This window comes from Zingiber officinale, chromosome 8A (genome assembly GCF_018446385.1).
Source record: "Zingiber officinale cultivar Zhangliang chromosome 8A, Zo_v1.1, whole genome shotgun sequence".
Lineage (NCBI taxonomy): Eukaryota > Viridiplantae > Streptophyta > Magnoliopsida > Zingiberales > Zingiberaceae > Zingiber > Zingiber officinale.
This window is the reverse complement of record NC_056000.1, coordinates 101,781,427-101,805,114: the sequence shown is the minus strand read 5'-3', so window position 1 is coordinate 101,805,114 and position 23,688 is coordinate 101,781,427. Positions and strand designations below refer to the sequence as shown.

The following is a 23,688-nucleotide window of genomic DNA, read 5'->3' as shown; positions in this document are numbered from 1 at the left end:
GGCAAAGCCTCCCACCTCCTCTAACACGGCACACCTTTCTACTACTCGCAGCAGCTCCTCAAGACCAACAACGATTGTAACGACCCGCCTTCTACTGACTAGGCTGTGAGGCCGATCGCTACATTATGCTGTGCTAAATTACTATTGCAGAAATTTGGATTGATTAAAATTTTACTAAACTGATTACTGTAAAATCTGAACTTAATATTCTAGGTGTACCTAGGAGTTGTACACATGCTAGGGAAGATAATCTATGCCTCTCGGATGTCCTGCTAGCTGTAACCAGGCATTTCAATCGATCCATGAATCGATTGGGCTGTCGAATCGATCCAGTGATCGATCCGACAATGCTGGGAAGAACACATGGATCGGTCGGTGACCGATCCATAAGCTATATTATACGTATGCGGTGGATCGGTCTCACCGAGCCGATCCGAGTCGATCGGTCGGTGACCGATCGATGGCTCAGCGATCGGTCGGTGGCCGATCTGTTCGCATCGAATCGGTGCCGACCGATCCATAACAGACGCTAACTCTGTTTCACATGGATTGGTCACGGTGACCGATCCAAAGGGACAATTCGATCGATCGTAGATCGATCCGGGTTCGATTTGAATCGAACCCACGATTCGACTATTTCGTGCCCAACTCATACACATCAATTCTATAACAGCTAGAAACATTTTTAACATGTATTAGCTAACATTTTAAACATGATATCACGCATGGTTCACTAATTCATGGCATGCAAATGTACTATGTGTAGAATAATAAGGTTCTAACAGTTAACTAATTTTGCTGAAAGTTCTAATGCATAAATAAAGCTTGTTAGATCCCTAAGATCTTTTATTCCAAGTTCCTGCCCACACACATCTTCGTAGCATTGTCCTCCAGCCTCCGCTAGTCCATCTTTCCTTTACCTTTATCTGCAGTATAAGGAAAAGAAAGTATCTATAAGCTTTCGCTTAGTAAGAAACCATCTACCTCACTAAAACATGCATACGATGCATTTATGCTTTTTAAAACATGCTATCCAACATATGATGAACTTGTTAACACATGGCATACTGAAATCACTGAACATGAACACTAAAGCATGGCATACAAGCTAATCATAAACTATCATGAGTATCAATAAATGAAACTGAACTGAACATGAACTGAGCTAAGCTGGAACTGAATTCAAACTCAACTATCATAACTAACCCTTGTGAGTTTTGAAAAACTATAATATAATAGATTAAAATACATAATCATACTGCTAATGGGCCCGGCAACTGTACATGTTATGCGCGCATCCTTAACTAAACCCGGGGTTGCAAATCCCAAATTTAGTAAGGTTTACTAGGTTATCTAAACCTGGGGACCGACTATGGGAGCCCAGCCCAATGGATATCTAATCCTGTACAGTGCCCCTACTGAAAATAAAATACTGAATCATAGCTAACTAATTTATCTTGCTTTTACTAGGTTATCTGAACCTAGAGGCGACTGTGGGTGCCCACCCATTGGACCGTAGTCCCATATAAGCTGTAGCAAGACTAACTAAACTATTTAAATACTTTTATTGCATTTACTGAGCTATTAAAAATTGTCTACTGTAGCATTTTACTGAGCTAAGCATTTTATCGAACACTTAGTGTGCTCCAACTCTCCTCTCTATTAGGGAGACCACCTCTAGGCACCCGACAACGTCTAGAATCTCCAACTGAAAGGAGAAAACGTGTCTGGCCCATCTAGAGGTGCTCAACTAAATCCCTAAACCTGCGAGAAGGGTTAAATACATCCTATGCGTCGAAAAGTCTGCATATAACTAATTTAAAAATATAGAATCGTACGAAAAGCTACTTATACTGCAGGTGAGGGGTTTCTTACCTCTTGTGCGAAGATTCTTACAAATCTAAGCGCTAGGTTTTCCGAAAGAACGCTCTTCACGACGAACCGCTCGCGTCCACGTGCTCTTCTCGCGGAGGGGAACGTCCTCGTGTTGGAGTCGTCGCCGGAATTGCCCTTGGAACCAAACCCTTGCTTGTTCTTGTGGTTGGCGCCGAGAGAGGAAGAGAAGGGAGAGGGTCGGCGGAAACTAGGGTGAGGAGGAGCAAGTCACGTTAAAAGAGAAAAAATAACTCTTCACCCATTAATTCCCTATTTATATTAAGTGGGTATTTCCGCCCATCTCAAATATAAATTTAATTGATCCCCTTTCCTTTCAGCACGGCCCTGCTGGGTTCACTTGGTTACCATGGTTCACCACAAGTCATATGACCCATAGGTCTCGGGTTCAATTCCCGCGTAAGCTATTTTCGTTTTCTATTTATTTTTGCTACTTCTGCTATTCTAAAAATTTCATAAAAATATTCTAAAATTCCAGAAAAATCATAGAATATTCCTAAAATAATTTTAAGAATTTTCGGGCGTTACAATCCCCCATACTTTATAAAAAGTTTGTCCTCGAACTTAGAATAACTCTGGGTACTTCTGTCTCATGCTGACTTCTGTCTCCCAGGTTGCCTCTTCTGCTGTGTGACTGTGCCCACTAACTTTGACTAATGGTACTTCCTTGTTCCGCAATTTCTTAACTGCTCGGTCTATTATCTGAATAGGTCGACTGTCATAGCTGAGGTCCTCGCGGATTTGTACCGACTGGGGCTCAATCACCTGGGTGGCATCTGGGATATGCTTTTTCAGCATAGAGACATGAAATACGTTGTGGACAGCTGACATTTCCTGGGGTAGTTCTAACTCATATGCTACCTTGCCCACTCTTCTGCTGATAAGGTATGGTCCCACGTATCTGGGACTTAGCTTGCCCTTCTTCCCAAAACGCATTACTCCCTTCATGGGAGCTACTCTGAGGAACACTGAATCCCCGACTGAAAACTCTAAAGGTCTGCGCCGTGTAGCGGCTCTGAGCTGTCTCTATCCTCTGGCGGATCTGCTGTATAGCTGCTGTGGTATCTGCCACTAGATCTGTCTGAAGTTCTAGTTCTTTCTGTTCACCACTCTCATACCAGCAGATTGGAGATCTACACCTCCGCCCATAGAGAGCCTCGTAAGGTGCCATACCGACAGTGGCCTGATAGCTGTTGTTGTATGCAAATTCTGCTAGACTCAGATATTTGCACCAACTTCCTTTGAAATCTAGGGCACATGCTCGGAGCATATCTTCGAGTACCTGATTTACTCGCTCCGTCTGTCCATCTGTCTGAGGATGGAAAGCTGTGCTGAACTTTAATTTTGTACACACTCCCAGAAGTGTGACGTGAACCTACTGTCTCTGTCTGAAATAATGGTTCGTGGGACTCCATGTAATCTAATGATCTCCTTGAGATACAACTGAGCTAGCTGTTCCATGGAGTAGGATATCCTGATAGCTAAGAAGTGGGCTGATTTAGTCAATCTGTCGACTATTACCCAGATGGTATCAAAATCATTCGTGGTTCTGGGTAATCCACTATGAAGTCCATGGAAATATCTTCCCACTTCCATTCTGGAATCTGGATAGGCTGCAAAACTCCTCCTGGTCTCTGATGTTCTGCCTTAACCCTCTGACAGGTTAGGCAGGTGGTGACATATCGCGCGATGTCTCTCTTCATCCTAGGCCACCAAAAATGTTTCTTCAAGTCCTGATACATTTTGGTGGAGCCAGGATGCATCGCGTAGGGAGTCTTGTGAGCCTCATCTAAAATATTCCTTCTGAGTTCCTCCTGATCTGGAACACATAACCTGTCACCAAAATATAGTACCCCGTTATCTGATATTCTGAACTCTCCACTCTCTGATGCTGCTAAACCTTGCTTGATTTTTTGAATTTCAGGATCCTGCTCCTGAGCTGTCTGGATGTCACCAAGCAAGGTAGACTCTAATGTCATAGTAGAGAGCTGTCCGACTATGAGTTCGAGACCGAAATCTGAGATCTCCTTCTGTAGGGGCGGTGACATGGCTGCTAAAGATAATAGGGCAGCACTGGACTTTCTGCTAAGTGCATCTGCTACCCTATTTGCCTTCCCTGGGTGGTAGAGGATGTCTATATCGTAGTCCTTGACCAGCTCTAGCCATCTGCGCTGTCGCATATTCAGATCCTTCTGAGTGAAGAAGTACTTCAGACTCTGATGATTTGTATACACTCTGCACTGAGCTCCATACAAGTAATGTCTCCAAAATTTTGAGAGCGAACACTACTGCTGCAAGTTCAAGGTCATGAGTAGGGTAATTCTTCTCATATTCCTTGAGTTGTCTGGAGGCATAGGCGATTACCTTGTCATCTTGCATCAGCACTGCTCCTAGTCCCAACTTAGAGGCATCACTATATATATCAAAGCTGTCCGTGTTTTCTGGTAGAGTCAGAATAGGTGCACTGGTCAATCTTCTTTTTAGCTCGCTGAAGCTATTCTCACAGTCCTCCATCCATTGAAATTTTCTGTTCTTTCTGATGAAAGCTGTCAGTGGGGAGGCTATCCTGGAGAAGTCCTCTACGAATTTCCTGTAGTAACCTGCTAATCCCAGAAAGCTTCTGATCTCACTGGCGTTCTTGGGTCTTTTCCAGTTGCTCACAGCTTCTATCTTACTGGGGTCTACCATGATACCATCCTTTGAGATGATGTGACCCAGGAAGGACACCTGATCTAGCCAAAATTCACATTTGGTGAACTTGGCGTACAGCTGATTCTGCTGAAGGGTCTGCAATACTGTTTTCAGGTGCTCTGCGTGTTCTTCCTGAGTTCTGGAATAGATAAGGATGTCATCGATGAACACGATAACGAACCTATCTAAATATTCTCTGAATACCCTGTTCATAAGGTCCATGAAAGTAGCTGGAGCATTTGTCACGCCAAAGGGCATGACTACGAACTCGTAATGTCCGTATCTAGTCCTGAATGTTGTCTTGGGTATGTCCCCTTCTTTAACCTTCACCTGATGATAACCTAATCTAAGGTCTATTTTAGAGAACACTGATGCTCCCTTTAGCTGATCAAACAGGTTATCTATTCTGGGAAGAGGATACCTGTTCTTGATTGTGACTTGATTCAGTGCCCGGTAGTCTATACACAGGCGCATGCTCCCGTCTTTCTTCTTCACGAACAATACAGGTGCTCCCCATGGTGAGTGACTAGGACAGATGAAGCCCTTGTCAGCCTCTGTAATTGCTCATGAAGTTCTTTCGGTTCTGCTGGGGCCATGCGATAAGGTGCTTTGGAAATAGGATTTGTCTGGGAATGAGCTCTATCTCAAATTCTATCTCCCTGTCTGGTGCTAAGTCTGGTAGCTCGTAGTCACATACGACTCGGACCTCTGCTAGCTATCGGTCCTTGTCCCGACTACGTGTGCTAAAAATCTCGTACCTCCTGAATCCATTAACTTCTGTGCCTTCATAGCTGAGAGAAATTTCTTGGCTTTTCTCTTGGGTTCTCCGATAAACTCGAACTGTGCTTCTGCTTCAGGTTGGAATACGACTTTCTGCTTACGGCACTCGATGGAGGCACCGTATCTGATCAAAAAGTCCATTCCGAAGATGACATCGTAGTCCGTCATATTTAGCACTATCAGATCACAAAAGAGTTCTCTGTCTGCTATAATGACTAGCACGGCTCTGAGCCAGTGCGTGGATGCTATAATTTCTCCTGACGGTAGCGTTGTCAGAAACTGACTACTGAGTACCTCTAGGGGTATCGCTAATTTCTTTGCAAATGCCCTGGATATATACGAATGGGTTGCCCCAGTATCGAATAAGACAGTTGTACTTTGCTGTAAAATACTAATCTGACCTGTGACAACTGTCGAGGCATTTGCTACGTCCTCTCTGGTGAGTGAGTAGATCCTCGCATTGGTCATAGCTGGAGGGGCTTCTAGTCTGCCCTGGCTGATGTGTGGACCTTCTAAAACGGCCTGCATCTGATGCAACTGTGCTGGGTTGGCTTCGTACTGGATCGGTTGTGGTGGAGGGAAAATGGCCTTGTTCGGACACTGCTTGGCCATATGCCCTTCCTGTCCGCATTCGAAGCATCCTCGTGTGCCCTTACAACAAATTCCAGGGTGGAATTTCCCACAAGTAGCACACTTTGGATAACTGGGTTGTTTACTAGCTGGTCCTCCCTTTGGGTAACTCTCTGGTTTGCGCTTGTTGCTGGAGTTCCCTTTCCCGTTGGAGTTGTGGCCCTGTTGTTTCTGAGTACCTGAGCCTCCATGTCCCTTGGACTCTGAGAGAACTTGCTTCTGCTGCTTGATACTGTTCTGGTAGTGCTCGGTGGTCAGAGCACTGCTGACTAGTTCTTCGGTGGTTTGCGGCCTATGAACGCCGCCAGCCACGTTCATTGCTATTTCCGGCCTCAGCATCTTGAGCATCAACCGGACTCGTTCTTTCTCTGTGCTGACTAGTTCAGGGCATAGACGAGCCAATCTGTTGAATTTCTTCACGGCTTCCTCCACTGAAAGGTTGCCCTGACGAAACTCAGTGAACTCGTCGTAGTGACGGTTTGTAACCTGCATGTGAAAGAATTCCTCAAAGAATTCCTTCTCGAAGTCATCCCATGTCATCTGGTTTACTGGGCGCTTCGCTCTAATTCTCTCCCACCACATACGTGCATCTCCTGTCAGACAGAAGGAGGCGCACTTCACCTTCTCATGTTCTGGCCAGTCCAGAAGCTCCATCGTACTCTCCAGTGTTTTGAACCAGGCCTGTGCATTCCATGGTTCGTTAGTGCCTGAGAAATTCTCTGCTTGACTCTCTGCCACTGGATCAGATAGGCTTCTCTCTGTGTTCCTGCAGCTGGAGCTACTGGCGCTACAGGCTGGACTGGTGGAACCTCTAAGACTACTGGTGTCGCTAAGTTAGGCTCCGGGGTGACAGTGGGGGTGTTCTGCTGACTAGCCTTTAAGGTGGCTATTTCCTATTACTGTTCAGCTAGCTGCTGCTGTAACTGAACCACTAGTGCTGTAAGGTCTGGGGGAGGCACTGAACTGCTTGCCTTATGCTGGGGCTCAGTAGCTGGTGCCCTTCTAGCTGGGCGTCCTCGTGCCATTTTAGAGACATAGAGGACATACATGACTAACACAAGCATAATAGAGTAACTATTGTTATCATGTTAACGACTATCATAAACAAGCATGCTTTAGTTATATCTGAACATGAAAACAAGAAACATAATGAAAGTGAGAGATGTTCTTACTTGGATACTGCAGGTTCAATGCTGATGTGTGTGTAGGAAGTATGGAAACTTGGCTCTGATACCACTCTGTAACGACCCACCTTCTACTGACTAGGCTGTGAGGCCGATCGCTACATTATGCTATGCTAAATTACTATTGCGGAAATCTGGATTGATTAAAATTTTACTAAACTGATTACTGTAAAATCTGAACTTAATATTCTAGGTGTACCTAGGAGTTGTACACATGCTAGGGAAGATAATCTATGCCTCTCGGATGTCCTGCTAGCTGTAACCAGGCATTTCAATCAATCCATGAATCGATTGAGCTGTCGGATCGATCCAGTGATTGATCCAGCTTGATACTAGCACGGAGAAAAACTCTGGATCGGTCGGCTGACCGATCCATAAGCTATATTGCTTCTGTATGCGGCTGGATCGGTCTACCGACCGATCCAGGAGTACACTGATCGGTCGGCTGACCGATCAATGAGCTTTGTACTTCTCTGTTCGCATCTGGATCGGTCGGCTGACCGATCCATAAACTCTCTATTCGCGATTGGATCGGTCAGCTGACCGATCCAGTGGCACAACCCAATTCTGATCGATCTGTAGATCGATCTGGGTTTCTGATTTCGAATCAGACCCCCTGATTTCAGCACTATTTCGTGCCCAACTCATACACATCAAGTCTATAACAGCTAGAAACATTTTTAACATGTATTAGCTAACATTTTAAACATGATATCACGCATGGTTCACTAATTCATGGCATGCAAATGTACTATGTGTAGAATAATAAGGTTCTAACAGTTAACTAATTTTGCTGAAAGTTCTAATGCATAAATAAAGCTTGTTAGATCCCTAAGATCTTTTATTCCAAGTTCCTGCCCACACACATCTTCGTAGCATTGTCCTCCAGCCTCCGCTAGTCCATCTTTCCTTTACCTTTATCTGCAGTATAAGGAAAAGAAAGTATCTATAAGCTTTCGCTTAGTAAGAAACCATCTACCTCACTAAAACATGCATACGATGCATTTATGCTTTTTAAAACATGCTATCCAACATATGATGAACTTGTTAACACATGGCATACTGAAATCACTGAACATGAACACTAAAGCATGGCATACAAGCTAATCATAAACTATCATGAGTATCAATAAAGGAAACTGAACTGAACATGAACTTAGCTAAGCTGGAACTGAATTCAAACTCAACTATCATAACTAACCCTTGTGAGTTTTGAAAAACTATAATATAATAGATTAAAATACATAATCATACTGCTAATGGGCCCGGCAACTATACATGCTATGCGTGCATCCTTAACTAAATCCGGGGTTGCAAATTCCAAATTTAGTAAGGTTTACTAGGTTATCTAAACCTGGGGACCGACTATGGGAGCCCAACCCAATGGATATCTAATCCTGTACAGTGCCCCTACTGAAAATAAAATACTGAATCATAGCTAACTAATTTATCTTGCTTTTACTAGGTTATCTGAACCTAGAGGCGAGTGTGGGTGCCCACCCATTGGACCGTAGTCCCATATAAGCTGTAGCAAGACTAACTAAACTATTTAAATTCTTCTATTGCATTTACTGAGCTATTAAAAATTGTCTACTGTAGCATTTTACTGAGCTAAGCATTTTATCGAACACTTAGTGTGCTCCAACTCTCCTCTCTATTAGGGAGACCACCTCTAGGCACCCGACAACGTCTAGAATCTCCAACTGAAAGGAGAAAACGTGTCTGGCCCATCTAGAGGTGCTCAACTAAATCCCTAAACCTGCGAGAAGGGTTAAATACATCCTATGCGTCGAAAAGTCTGCATATAACTAATTTAAAAACATAGAATCGTACGAAAAGCTACTTATACTGCAGGTGAAGGGTTTTTTACCTCTTGTGCGAAGATTCTTACAAATCTAAGCGCTAGGTTTCCGAAAGAACGCTCTTCACGACGAACCGCTCGTGTTGGAGTCGTCGCCGGAATTGCCCTTGGAACCAAACCCTTGCTTGTTCTTGTGGTTGGCGCCGAGAGAGGAAGAGAAGGGAGAGGGTCGGCGGAAACTAGGGTGAGGAGGAGCAAGTCACGTTAAAAGAGAAAAAATAACTCTTCACCCATTAATTCCCTATTTATATTAAGTGGGTATTTCCGCTCATCTCAAATATAAATTTAATTGATCCCCTTTCCTTTCAGCACGGCCCTGCTGAGTTCACTTGGTTACCATGGTTCACCACAAGTCATAGGACCCATAGGTCTCGGGTTCAATTCCCGCGTAAGCTATTTTCGTTTTCTATTTATTTTTACTACTTCTGCTATTCTAAAAATTTCATAAAAATATTCTAAAATTCCAGAAAAATTATAGAATATTCCTAAAATAATTTTGAGAATTTTCGGGCGTTACAACGATGCCTTCGCCATGCTCGCCACTGACACCCACGACAAGAAGTACAAGTACAACGTGGGTAGTGACTTGGTGACACAATCACCATCAAGACCCACCTCGCGACCGCCACCATCACCTCGACCCTCATCGATCAGAATCCCGTCATCATATATGTGGGAGCAATCGACCTAGTTTTGATCGGGTATGATCATGATTTTGATATGTATGTCAAAGAGTTTAAGTTAGGCTTTTATATTGGTTTGATATGTGCTTGAGTCATGCAAGAGGAGCTTGGTGCAGCCAAGTTTAGGAAGCTCATCCTAAGGCTTGAGTCCTTAAGACGGTGATGGATGATGTGGAAGGCATCCAAGGGACCGTCGGACGGGGAGCAATCGAGTGGAGCAGAAAGAAACAGACTTCAAAGCAACGCAAAGATGGCACAAAGAGGATCCATGAGCTCAAGTGCATATGAGGGACGAAGGCCGAGGAAGAGAGCTTCAAAAGATGACTCAAGAGAGAATGAGTGTAAGTATGTAATTGGAACCAGTTGGCTGATGGAAGTTGCAGTCGACTGAGCAATCGACTGGTTCAGTCGACTGAGCAGTCGACTAGAAGTGAACAGAAGCATTATGTTCGCTCAGCCAGTAGCTACCAGTTAACTGGTACTTTCACTAATCGACTGTAAGTGATTGTTGGTGACCGTTGGTAGAATCCCAGATTCTGTTGAGTAGTCGTTGGCTACATCCAATGGTAGCACCAGTCGACTGATGGAAGTAACAGTTAATTGGCGCGTAGCAAATGAGTTGTATTGTGATATACACTTTCCACTTTATTTAAGGATGCTTTGAAGGATGGAGGAGGTTATTAATTCTTGCTAGAATACTCCAAGTAATTTCCTCAAGCTTCCAAACTAATTCGCTTCCTCCTAAACCTAAGTCTCATCTTGTAAAAGAGGAAGAAAGCCTTATGAGAGATTTGCTCCACCGAGAAGGATAAAGGTTTAGCCAGAGATTGTCGGGGACTAATCCACCGAATGATTGAGGGTTCGTCCACCTCAAGGACAAGCTGTAGAGTAGGAGCAAGCAATCTCTGAACCACATAAAATGAAATGAGTTAGCGTTTGTATTCTTATTACTTTTATTGTCTTAGTATTTGTATTTCTGCTTGCACAACTAATGACTTGTAGTGAAGTAATCATTTTGAGAGCACCGTCTATCTAACCCCCCCCCTTCTAGCCAACCACCGATCTCCAACAAGTGGTATCAGAGCGAGAATGCCCTTCAATGGACTAATCACCGAGAAGAGCACTTTTGACAAAATGACCGACTCACACATCCAACCACCCATATTCGAAGGAGACTTCTCTTGGTGGAAGAAAAAAATGGAGGTATTTTTTGATATCGATTTTGATATAATGCTAATCATGTGAAACCGCCACATCAGCAGAGCCGGTCCCACGGATATGGAAAGAGGTAAATGTAGGTACACAGTTGAAAGCGCATTGCCGGGACGTTAACCCCAGACAATGACACCCCGAGGATCGAACCCTGGACCTTTCGACCACGAAACCATGCGCTCCCAGCTGTGCTACGCCCTGGGGACTGATATAATGCTAATCATGAGAAGTGGTTTTGAAGTGCCTAAGGATGAACACAATGAGACAATCGACATAACAAGATGGACCAAGAAGCAAAGGGAAGAGCATTTAGCAAATTCAAAGGTAATGCATCACCTACTAAATGTGCTTCCCCAACAAGAAGTGACTAGCATTGAAAACTACACGAGTGCTAAAGATTTATTGGAAAACTAGTGAATCTTCATGAAGGCACCTCAGAAGTAAAATTAGCAAGAAGAGATCTTTTTCGAACATAACTCAACAACATCAAACTCGAAAAAGAAGAAAATGTATCTATACTTCATGCTAGAATTAAAGAAATTTTAAATGGACTAACAAGTGTAGGTGAGAAACTTTCCAACTGAAATGTCATAATGAAAGCCATCAATGCTTTCCCAAGAACCACAACATAGATGTCCATTGTGGATTCATTCTACTTCTCAAGGGATCTAGAGAAATTCTCTCTAGATAAATTCTTCTCAACCATGGAGCTTCATGAAACTTGAGTTGAAGGGTTGGATGGAGAAGCATATATATTAAGAGGAGTAGCCCTTGTGGTAAACAAGGAAAAGGGTAAGAAGAAGAAGTCTTCATCCTCACCATCATCTGACTCCGAAGAATCAAACACCTTAATAGATAATGATCAAGAGGTGTATATGGTAAGAAAAATGAGAAGAGCATTTAAGAATTTTTCCACTAATAAATCTCATATTAGTAGAAGTTCAAGAGGCAAGAGTATGACAAGAAGGGGCATTTTCTATAATTGTCAAGAAGAAGGACACATGAGGGATCAATGCCCCCTCTTGAAGAAAAGGGAAGAAAAGAAGAAGGAAGAAAAGAAGAAAACAAAAGAAAAAAAAGAAGAAGGTCAAAAACCTAAAGACAACATGGGATAATCCATTATCATCGGAAGAAGAAGAATACCATGTCTCCCATTTCGCCTTAATGGGAATTGATGACATAGCCTCCACTTCATCTAAAAATAAAGAAGGAAAGAGCTCAAGTGAAGAAGAAGAAGGGAACTCAAGTGAAGGGAGAGGACAATCTTCCAACTCGGACTTCTCAGTGAGGTATATAATCTACCCACTCGCACTCTAGTTAAAATTATTACAAGTACAAATATAGATTTATTCAAGGCAAAAATAAAGAACAAGTCTTTGAAATATGATATTTACATGCTTGAAGAAAGACTAGAATCCATGACTCTTAAGGATAATAACATGAATGCTTCGTCTTCTAGTTTAAATGTATCATGTTTAGAAGAAAAAAAAAATAAGAACTTAAGGGAAAAGGTAGAATACCATACCAATGCTCTTAAAAATTTTAAAATTGGCTTAAATACCCTAAGCATGATTATTAGAAGCCAAAGGGCAAGTTTCAATAAAAAGGGTTTAGGTTATAAGGAATCCAATAATGAAAAGTCTTATCATTGTCTAATTACTAGGGGCAACCCAAGACAAAGACAATAGATAGAAAATATATTCCCAAGGAGTATTTGGTCAACTCAATTAGAAAGAATTTCTATTAGATGTCAAAATCAATCCTCAAGGGTTAGAGGATTGTTGGGATAGTCAACCATAAAAGATTTAATTCAAATCCTTTGTAAATGGTTGACTTGAAACTTAAAGGGAAACACTTAGCCTTGATAGAAATTTATGATAAGAAAGCTAAGTAGAGGTTACCTTCATTTCATCTCACAATGACTTACATTATATTTCTAAACATAGATGTGAGATGATAGGATGATACTCATAATTCACTTATGCTTATGGTATTTTGATGGGTTATGAAATATATCAAATTTTTAGTGATTATAGATCAACTATGGGGAAAGCAAATATTTAATTAATTGACATATTGTCCATAGATCATAGTTGGACATTTTAAATGTTTTCAATATAGTTCTATGTTTATCTACAATGGTATAGTTAATTTGAAACATATGAATTTAAAACTAAGTTTCAAATTGATATACAAATTGAATGTTTTCAAGGTTTTTGAGTTTTTATCAAAACTTCAAAAATATTTTGAATTTTCATGAAAATATATTTTTCCTAGTTAGAGGACGTTAAAAGAAATATCTTTTTAAAATTTCATGATTTTTCAAATTTTTTGAATTTTTTTGCATTTATGAAATTAGCTTCACAATATTAAAATTCAAATTGGCCTTGTGCCAGTCGACTACAATAGTTAGCAGTTGACTGTAGCTGTTTTCCAGCACTTTCAAAAGTTGATTTTGGGTATTTTTAAGTCAAAATTGATACCATAGAATGTATGATTGTTTGTGGCAATCTTTTTGATGGTGTCAAAGGGGGAGATTTGGGAAGACTTAAGTTAGAAATTTGTATTTCTTCTAATTTGGGTAAAAACTTAAAAATTAAGTTGATAGAGTATATGTTAAGGGGGAGCTTGGATTTATGCTTCAATGTTTACATTTTGCTTTTAATTTTCAAGTATTATTTATGCTTAACTTAAACATATTTTTACACATAAAAAAGAAAGAGATTGTGGGAGCAATCGACCTAATTTTGATTGGGTACGATCATGATTTTGATGTATATGTGTCAAAGAGTTTAAGTTAGGCTTTCATATTGGTTTGATATGTGCTTGAGTCATGTAGGAGGTGCTTAGTGCGACCAAGTTTGGGAAGTTCATCCTAGGGCTCGAGTCCTTGAGATGGTGAAGGATGATGTGGAAGGCATCCGAGGGGCCGCCGGACGAGGAGCAATGGAGTGGAGCCGAAGGAAGCGGACTTCAAGGCAATGCAAAGGATGACACGAAGAGGAGCCGCGAGCTCAAGTGCATCTGAGTGACAAAGGCCGAGGAAGAGGGCTTCAAAGGGTGACTCCGTAGAGAATGAGTGTGAGTGTGTAATCGGGACCAATCGATTGATGGAAGTTGCAGTCGACTGAGCAGTCAACTAGGAGCGAACAGAAGCATTCTGTTTGCTCAACCAACAGTTACCAATTAATTGATACTTTCACCAGTCGACTAGTAAGTGACCCTTGGCAACCGTTGGTAGAATCCCATATTCTATAGAGTAGCAGTTGGCTACATCCAACCGTAGCACCAATTGACTAATGGAAGTGATAGTCGACTAGTGTGCAGGAAATTAGTTGTATTGTGATCAACTCTTTCCACTTTATTTAAGGATGCTTTGAGGGATGGAGGAGGCTATTGATTCTTGCTAGAATGCTCCAAGTAATTCCCTCAAGCTTCCAAGCTAATTCTCTTCCTCCTAAACATAAGTCTCATCTTATAAAAGAGGAAGAGAGCCTTGTGAGTGGTTTGCTCCACCGAGAAGGAGAAAACTTTAGCTGGAGATTGTCGGTTACTAATCCATCGAAGGATTGAAGGTTTACCCACCTCAAAGATAAGTTGTGGAGTAGGAGCAAACAATCTCTGAACCATGTAAAAGGAAATGTGTTAGTGTTTGTATTCTTATTACTTTCATTGTCTTAGTATTTGTATTTCTACTTGCGCAACTAAGACTTGTAGTGAAGTAATCATTTTGGGAGCATCATCTATCAAATCCCCTTTCTACCTGGCCACCGATCTCCAACAGTATAAGTGGTCGACAAGGTCCTCCAGCCATGGGAACTCTTCAAGCCGGAAGATGCCGTCGATGCCCTCGTAGATGCACCCGTGGCCTCCAAGAATGTAATATCCGCATACCAATGATTAATTAAGAGTGTTCGTTCAATTGAATTAAGAATTTATTAATATAGATAGATTTAAATTAATTAAGTTAACATATAATTATGGATTAATCAATTATATATAATATAAATAGGAATATATATATATATATATATATATATATATATATATATATATATATATATATATATATATATATAATATTATGTATGTAACATGTAGTAAAAATAAAATATAAATAATATATTATGTATAATATAAAATATATAATATAAAACGTGTATATAAGGAATTATAATATATGTATATAGAAATTATAAACGTTTAATGTATTATGTAATATAATATGTATATAAGAAACTTATAGATAATAACTAAAACATTTAATATGAGAATTATATTATATATATATAGATTCAGAGAGGGGTTCGACGATCGTCCTTCATGCATGAATTTCTGAATCCGTCGTATTATATATATATATATATATATATTTTATAGTTTTCTAAAAAGTGCACGTCCATTACATTTACTTTATATATATCATATATCATTTATATTAGTCATTAATTTAATATTGAATCAAATATATATATATATATATATATATATATAAAATTAATGACTTAGTATTAATAAATTCTAATATGAATTAAAAATATTACGTATCATAGATGGATATCTAATTAATATAGAAATAAAATATTTATATGATATAAAATAATTATATAGTTGGAAAGTGTAAACTATAGTATCATACATATATTTTATAAATATGTATATGTAATATGTAATATAAATTATATAAAAAACTTATGTATAATAAATGTTAATATGTGAATTAAATATTACTATGTATATATGATATAGATATGGATATATATAGGAAATTTTATCCAATATCAAATTGACGACTTGGTATATATATATAATAAGATTTATATGGCATAGTTGATAGAATTTAAACAAAATTAACGCCTTCACTTTATATAAAAACACTCACCTAGAACCCAATGTGTGATATTCATTACCGCCGAACCTAAGAACACTTTCCCCATCTTTTGTTTCTCCACCGGTACTAGAGTTTCAAGGGAAGACAACACCACAAAAATACTGTCACTTAGGGACGAATTTTGCAACAAATTTTAGAAAAAGATTTGTTGGAAATTGTATTTGAGACGAAAATTGCGACGAAAAAAATTCGTTGCAAATACATCGTCCCAAAAATTTGCGACGAAAAATTGTAAATTCGTTGGAAATTTTACAACGAAATCAATATCCGTTGCAAAATTCGTTGGAAATTTTGCAACAAAAATAAATATTCGTTGTAAATCTCAGCAGAAAAAATCTACGACGAAACCTAAATTTGTCGTAAATTAGCAACGAAAAAATGTATTCGTTGCAAACATATTTGCGATGGATGATTATTTATTGTAAAAATTACAAAATACAAATTCCGCAACGAAAATATATATTCATTGGGAATTTCCAATGAAAACATTATTCGTTGGAAATTTCCAACAAATTTTGATCTTCGTTGGAAATTTCCAACAAATCATTATTTTCATTGGAAATAGTGATTCGTTGGAAATTTCTAACAAAGATCAAAATTTGTTGGAAATTTCCAACGAATCATTTTTTTCGTTGGAAATTTTCAACGAAGATCAAAATTTGTTGGAAATTTCCAACGAATCATTTTTTTCGTTGGAAATTTCCAACGAATATGTAATTTCGTTGGAAATTTCCAACGAATTCTTCCTGTTGTTGGAAATTTCCAACGAAAAAATGATTCGTTGGAAATTTCCAACGAATTTATATTTTTGTTGGAAATTTCCAACGAATTCTTCGTTTTGTTGGAAATATCCAACGAAAAAATGATTCGTTGGAAATTTCCAATAAATTTATATTTTCGTGGGAATTTTCCAACAAAAATATAAATTCGTTGCAGTATTTCGATAAAATACGATATTTCCGACGAATCTAATTTCATTGAAAAATTCGTCCCAAAATTAAACAAAAACATCTAGACCCATCTAATTTCAATAATTTTTCCTATTACAATTTTTTTCAAATAGATTCAATATATATATATAATACACAACTAAACACAAATATAAAACAAAAATCAACTAACATATTAGTGTACAACAAAATGAATACAAACATCAATAATATAACTCAAACACGTACTGTTTGGACCAAAATGTAGCTAGAGGGGGGGTGAATAGCTCGTCGCGTTCTCGTGGTCGACGTTGCTTATTTCTTCAAAGATGTGCAGCGGAAATAAACAAGAAACAACACACACAACGCTAACAAGTAGATTTACTTGGTATCCACCTCCAAAGGAGGTTTTGGAGGTGACTAGTCCAAGGATCCACACACTCACACACCCTCCACTATGAATAACACTCCTTTATGGTAACTACCAAAGGCGGAGAAGCCCTACAATCTCTCAATACAAGAAGAAAGCAAAGGGAAAAACAAATACAAGAAATCTTACAGGTTTTACAACTGAAAACCATAACCCTAGCTTCTCCTTCTTGTTGTATTCTCGCCTCTTGACTTGGATGTCTCTCCAAGATCCCTCAAGAACTGGCGATCTAAACCTCAAGAGATGTTGTGGAGTCGTTGGTGAAGATTGGAGATGAATCGGTGAAGTTCTACCGAAGTGCTCGAACGCCTGCAGCTATAAACAACGCCAACGGTCGAATCCCGATCGATTGGATTGCTCTCAATCGATCGGGGAGGCTTTGGATCGATCGGCTGATCGATCTAGAGCGCCTCTGTGCTCTGGAAAAATGCTTGGATCGATCGGCTGATCGATCCAGGGCTTATCGCGCGAAGTTGCGCCTCCCAATCGATCCACTGATCGATTTGGGGGCTCTGGATCGATCGACCGATCGATCCAGAGGTGTTCTGTTCGTGCGATGCTTCTCCCCAATCGATCCACTGATCGATTGGGAGGAGCTTTGTCGCGGGGACTCACCCGATCGATTGGGCATATCCAATCGATCGGCTGATCGATCCAGATCTTGGTTTTCGCCCAAACCAAGTCCAAAGCCCCCTAAATCAACATCCAGTCAACCATGACTTGTTGGTACATAAAACCTAGCATCTGGTTACCCTTGACCAGCTAGGACTCTCTCACCAAGTGTCTGGTCAATCCCTTTGACCCACTTGGACTTTTCTCCTCTTGCCAAGTATCCGGTCAATGCCTTTGACCTACTTGGACTTTCATCAGATGTCTGGTCAACCTTGACCCATCTGAATTTCCCTTGCCTGGCTTTACTTACCAGGACTTTCACCTAGCTCCACTCATTAGGACTTTTCAACTGCCTGGCTTCACTCACCAGGACTTTCAAACTGCCTGGCTTCACTCATCAGGACTTTCACCTAGCTTCACTCACTAGGATTTTCACCTGGCTTCACTCACCAGGACTTTCTTCTGCCTGGCTTCACTCACCAGGACTTTCCTTCTGCCTATCTTCACTCACTAGGATTTTCACCTGGCTTCACTCACCAGGACTTTCACCTAGCTTCACTCACTAGGATTTTCACCTGGCTTCACTCACCAGGACTTTCTTCTACCTGGCTTCACTCACCAGGACTTTCCTTCTACCTAACTTCACTCACTAGGACTTTCCCAACTGCCTGGCTTCACTCACCAGGACTTTCACTGCCTAGCTTCACTCACTAGGACTTTCTTCTGCCTGGCTTCACTCACAAGGACTTCCCAGTCAGGTATCCGGTCAACCTTGACCTACTTGACTTTCCTTCACATCTCAACTGGTCAACCTCGACCAAGCGAGAATTGTATCAACAATCTCCCCAAATGAACAATTGCACCTGCATTGTCCATATCATCTAAACTCAATATATTGTCAAACATCGAAACTCAAACCAAGACTCAAGCTTGGTCAACCATGTCAACCTTGACCTAAAGGATATTGCACCAACACGCACATCATCAAAACATGTTCCATATACAACTTAAACTAAGAACATAAAACTAACAATACAACAAACATCATCATCCAACAATACAAATTACAACAATATACAACTACAACTAACACCCTAAACCAAACACTACAACAAAGTTACAACAAACATGTCATAGTATCCAAATTCCAATCTCATACAAAAACATGAAAAAGATAAAGTAGAAGATAATCTCATGGAGATCCTTCTCAATCCAATTCCTTCTTCTACCTATATCAAAAAATAAGCAAACAAAAAGAAAATCTTATAAACCAACACATCTTATAAACAAAATGAAAATTTCAATATGCATTACGTCCAGATTATGATGAATTAAATTACTATTCAATATGGTAAATCCCAAAATATACTCCGTTTAGTTCATTTATGTGCTTCCATATTCATATGTTGTACCATATGTTGGATCGAGATCGCGCTAGAGGGGGGGTGAATAGTGCTCATGGCTTTCATGCATTTCGGATTCACAAAACAATGAGTAACACAGCAAAAAAATAAATGCAATACAGAAAGACACAAGGAGTTACTTGGTTCGGAGCCTAGGGCGACTCCTACTCCAAGGCTCGCGATCGTTGATCACTTTCGGTGGGCAACAACTATAATATCACAAATTTGATACAATAATGGATTACAATTAAGTGCACAATTAACAGTAATAAAATATACCGACGACAAGAAAATTGACAAAATCGGAGTGTCGGGTCGTCGTGAACTTGCTGTAGCTTTGTTGGAACTTTCTCGTTAGCAGCTGGATGCAGAAATGTTGCTTGTTAATAGATGAAAACAACTACTACTCGAACCCTCCTTAAAGCCTGCTTGAGGCGCCTCAAAGCCCTTCCAAGGTGCCTCAAACCTACCAAGTCAGTCGCGTGGATGAATGCTGAATTCTTCGTCTCTGATCCACTTGAAGGCGCCTCCATTGCCAGTCCAAGGTGCTTCCATATCCTTTGAGGCGCCTCCAGCTCTGTTGTGCACAGACTTCAACTCCTTTGCACCCGAGGCGCCTCCAAACTCTATGGAGGTGCCTCGAGCACTGTTCATCCAAGGGAAAACCTTATTCTCTCATACCTGCAAGACATGTTAGTCCAAAAAACATAAACATATCCTGCAAAACAAAGTTAACACATATAATTATGATAAACAAAATACTTTGACAGTCTCCGGACTGTCTGGTTCTGACTTCGGATTTCCTACCAAAAATCCTAGGTCGAACCGACGCCTAGAGTCCCTCCGTGGGGAACGTGTCCTCACCTACTCCACTCAGGAGAGCATACATGATGCTAGAATGATCCTCCAGACCGACTGGACTTTTCGCCTAGGGTTACAACCCCCTAGGACCTAGGGTTACCACCCCTAGGGGTTTTCTCCACCAGGGTTACCTCCCCTTAGGACCTAAGGTTACTCCCCTTAGGAGTTCTCCTCCACCTAGGGTTACCACCCCCTAGGACCTAGGGTTACCACCCCCTAGGGTTTTTCCTCCACCTAGGATTATCTCCCCCTAAGACCTAAGATTACCGCCCTTAGGATTTTCCACCTGCCTAACCGTAGTTAGGACTTTCCTGCAAACTCATTCAAGCACATTAGATAACAATTAAACTTAACTTTGAATCCCTTTTGCCATTATCAAAACTAAGGTTTGATCGTCGGATGCTTCCCGCACCAACAATCTCCCCATTTTTTATTATGACAACTGAAATTCAAAATTAAGCAAAAAGATAATAAAGATGTTACTAGCATAAGCAAAAGTTTAGCACAAGCATAAATATGATAAGCACAAATACAGCTCCCCCTTAATGGACTCCCCTTTAAATCTTAAAAATTTCAAACTTTCTTTTCTTTAATTTTCTTTGAATTGAATTTGAATTGATCTATACTCTCCCCCTTTGCCATATATCAAAACAATTTGAATTTTCTTAGTTAGTTTTGAGAGTAATCTTATTTTTTCAAAACTAGGGTGTTAGATAAACACTTAGCTTTTAAAGAGAGAATGAAAAAAATTTAAGAAATATAAAAGCTTTTAAGTAGAGGATTAAACACTTAATTTTTTTGTAAAACTTTTAGCTAAGTGAAGTTTTTGACTTTGAAAAGTAACTTAGTTAAAATTGAAAAAATACTTAGCTAAACTTAATAAGCATTTGAAAGACACTTAGCATAAAAATATTTAAAATTGCTTTAGACGCAGAGTTTGAAATATAGAGACTTAGTCAAAATTTGGGAAAAAAAGTTTTGTTTTTCTTTTTTGAGAATAATACTTAACTAAATCTTAAACTTATTTTGAAAAATGCTTAACTTGAAAAACTTGTAAAATTTTAACTAAGGTCATTTTCAAAAAGTATTCCTAAAGTCCAAGCATGAGTAACTGTGTGAGATATCAGAAAATTTAAATAAATAGGGTTATTTGAGAAATAGCCATATAAAATTTTTCGAAATTTTTAAGAATTTTTTTGAGAATTTTTCGGAGATCGTACGACGGGTTTTGAGGGGACAAATTAACGGGTTCGGTTAACGCCTGTTTAGGATACCCGGTTAAGCGAGGAAATGTTTTATTATATAAATTTGTTTTCTTTTTATTTATTTTTCCCAAACGGTGATCCCCAAAAACCGATCCCGATCCCCTTCCTAGACTCTTCTTCTTCTCTGTTTCCCTCTGCCCGATCCCGATCCCTTCCTCTCGTTCTCTCTTGCGGAAGACTCGACGGCAAGGTTGGAGGAGCACGTCACCGGAGCTCGACGGGAACCAACGGGCTTCAGGTCATCTTCGGCTGAGGGGTTGTTGTTCGGTGGATTCGGCGACGGACGTCGACGGCATGGTACCTAGGGCACGACAAAGGCTTGATTCGCGTCGTCTCCCAACCGATCGACCTCCCCTTAGCTCTCATCGTGCTGTTCACAGTGCGATCCATCTCGGATTGGATCGGGCGATGCCACCGAGAAGTGATCTTGGAGGTAAGGTGTCGCTGGATCTGTGTATTGGCTAGATTAGGGTTCTTCTCTACATTTGCCCTCACCCTCTCTAATCTGTGCTCTAGAGCCATCATCGGAGAGAAATCTTGGCCACCGGCTACAAATTCTTGGCCGTGATCACCAAGTGCTCATTGGGAGCGAAACCGAATATCTGATTTCCATCTCTGTGGTTTGTTGATCAGGCGACGTCGATCACTGGCAGCTGTCACAAATTCACTGCTTGATTCATTGATTGAGCTGATTGATCGAGTGAGATAGGTTCTGTGATCATGAGGTGAATCCCTCAGTCCCGTCAGTAACAATCACCTTAATCCAGCATCAACAGTAGGCTTGATCTGCTCCGTTCTATTTGTGAACGTTCTGGTTTCGGCAGTAAACCATCCAACAGCAACAACAATTAGAATTAAGGTAAGGCGAAAGAGTTGTTCTCTATGTATTGAATTAGGGTTAGGTTTGAATTGAATTTTGGTTGGAACATGTTCTAGATCATGTTTCGAATTTGGATATATTTTTTTATGATCATGTGTTAGATGATTAGGTATGATCTTGATACCTATTGATAATTTATTCATCATTAGGTTGTGTAGGTTAATTAGGTTATATGGATTTAGGTTTTGGATTTCTATCTTAAGGGTTGTTTGGGGTTAAGGTAATTAACCATAATACTATTGGAACAGACAGCATTTCTAGAAAGTAGGGAAGACTAAACTTAAGAAAGGAAGATAAAGAACTGAAAATAGATCAACATCAAAATCCCTATTTTAACTCCTGAATAGGGTTAATGTAGATAGGAATTGCGACTAAACTAGGAACTTCGGAAGTATTACTTTCATTTTTAAACAAATTTGTTAATCTCACAAATCCAAACAGACTAAACTCCTCAACTACCAAAACTGATAAACCCAGATCGTTTACACACATCTAGCAGCATAAAGTTCAACCCACGACAAAGGGGCAAAAGAATGTTTTCCTACCAGTAAACTTCTAGCTTTGACAGATAGATCTTCATTCGAAGAATTAAGTCATAGATTTCTAACGTGAAAAATGGGGGGAATAAAAAAGGACAAAGGGAAGTGAATTGCTACTTACGATTGGCGGAGATCTTGAACTGCTCGAGCACCGAGGCACTAGCTCCCACGGATTGCTTCTCCATGAGATCCACCAAGGCATCAGAACGAGGGCTCATCTGGAGAGCCAGCTTCCGCCAAGGTCCTCTCGTGCCAATGCAATAAAAGGCACTGGAACTCCTCAGAAAGGAGAATGACCTGGTGGAAGAGCTGCTTCGAAGGAAAGGCCCCGTCCCTACAAGGGTTGTCGAAACGCCACTGGAAGCCGCCATAGACAACAAATCTTAGCAGGAGTAGGAAACCCTAACTCAGAATCAAAGACCCAAAGGAAAAAATAAAATAAAAATCTGGTAATCGATTTGTGGAATGAGAGAGACAAATTAAACCATGTTGCAAAAGGCGGGTCCCGCCGCCCAGCGGCCCCCTCACCCCTGCCCCACGAGTATGAGAGGGAGTAAATCACGGTGAATACGGGCCCGGCGATGACATGGCGGTCGAAGGTGTTTAGCACGGACAGATATTGATGTTATCGCAATTGCTGCCGCAGACCTTCGACCTCTCGACCCATGTTGCAAGAATACCATGTCATAACCGGTTGATCCCGCCCGTGGGGGCGAGAGACAAATTAAACCAGAGAATGCAATCGGAAGAGAGAGGAGAGGATGGGAATCATCTCTCTGCTGCTGTCGTCGCCCGTCGCGGTTTTAAAGTGTCTGGGTTTAAGAAAGAAAATGGGGTGATTAGGACATTTGCTATTTGACGAAGAAGTGAAGGAATAAGGTGAGGAAATTTTTCCCACGGTCTTGACGGAGAGGAGTTCAGAGGGGAGGTTCACAGAGAGGGGT

General features: G+C 40.4%; 1 protein-coding gene across 2 annotated transcripts; it reads right to left on the bottom strand.

Moving 5' to 3' along the window:
• Positions 1-875: 875 nt before the first annotated feature.
• LOC122009889 lies at positions 876-23,193 on the bottom strand. 2 transcript variants are annotated; one of them, XM_042566203.1, is made up of 3 exons: positions 22,866-23,193; positions 8,094-8,099; positions 876-926 (listed from the first exon to the last, which is right to left on the bottom strand). In XM_042566203.1, the coding sequence occupies exons 1-3, from the start codon at positions 23,113-23,115 to the stop codon at positions 901-903; spliced, it is 282 nt and encodes a 93-aa protein (XP_042422137.1). In that variant the 5' UTR covers positions 23,116-23,193; the 3' UTR covers positions 876-900. The 2 variants fall into 2 exon arrangements, with proteins under 2 accessions (XP_042422137.1, XP_042422136.1); XM_042566202.1 differs by lacking the exons at positions 876-926; positions 8,094-8,099 and adding an exon at positions 18,827-19,025.
• Between the last annotated feature and the right edge of the window lie 495 nt (positions 23,194-23,688).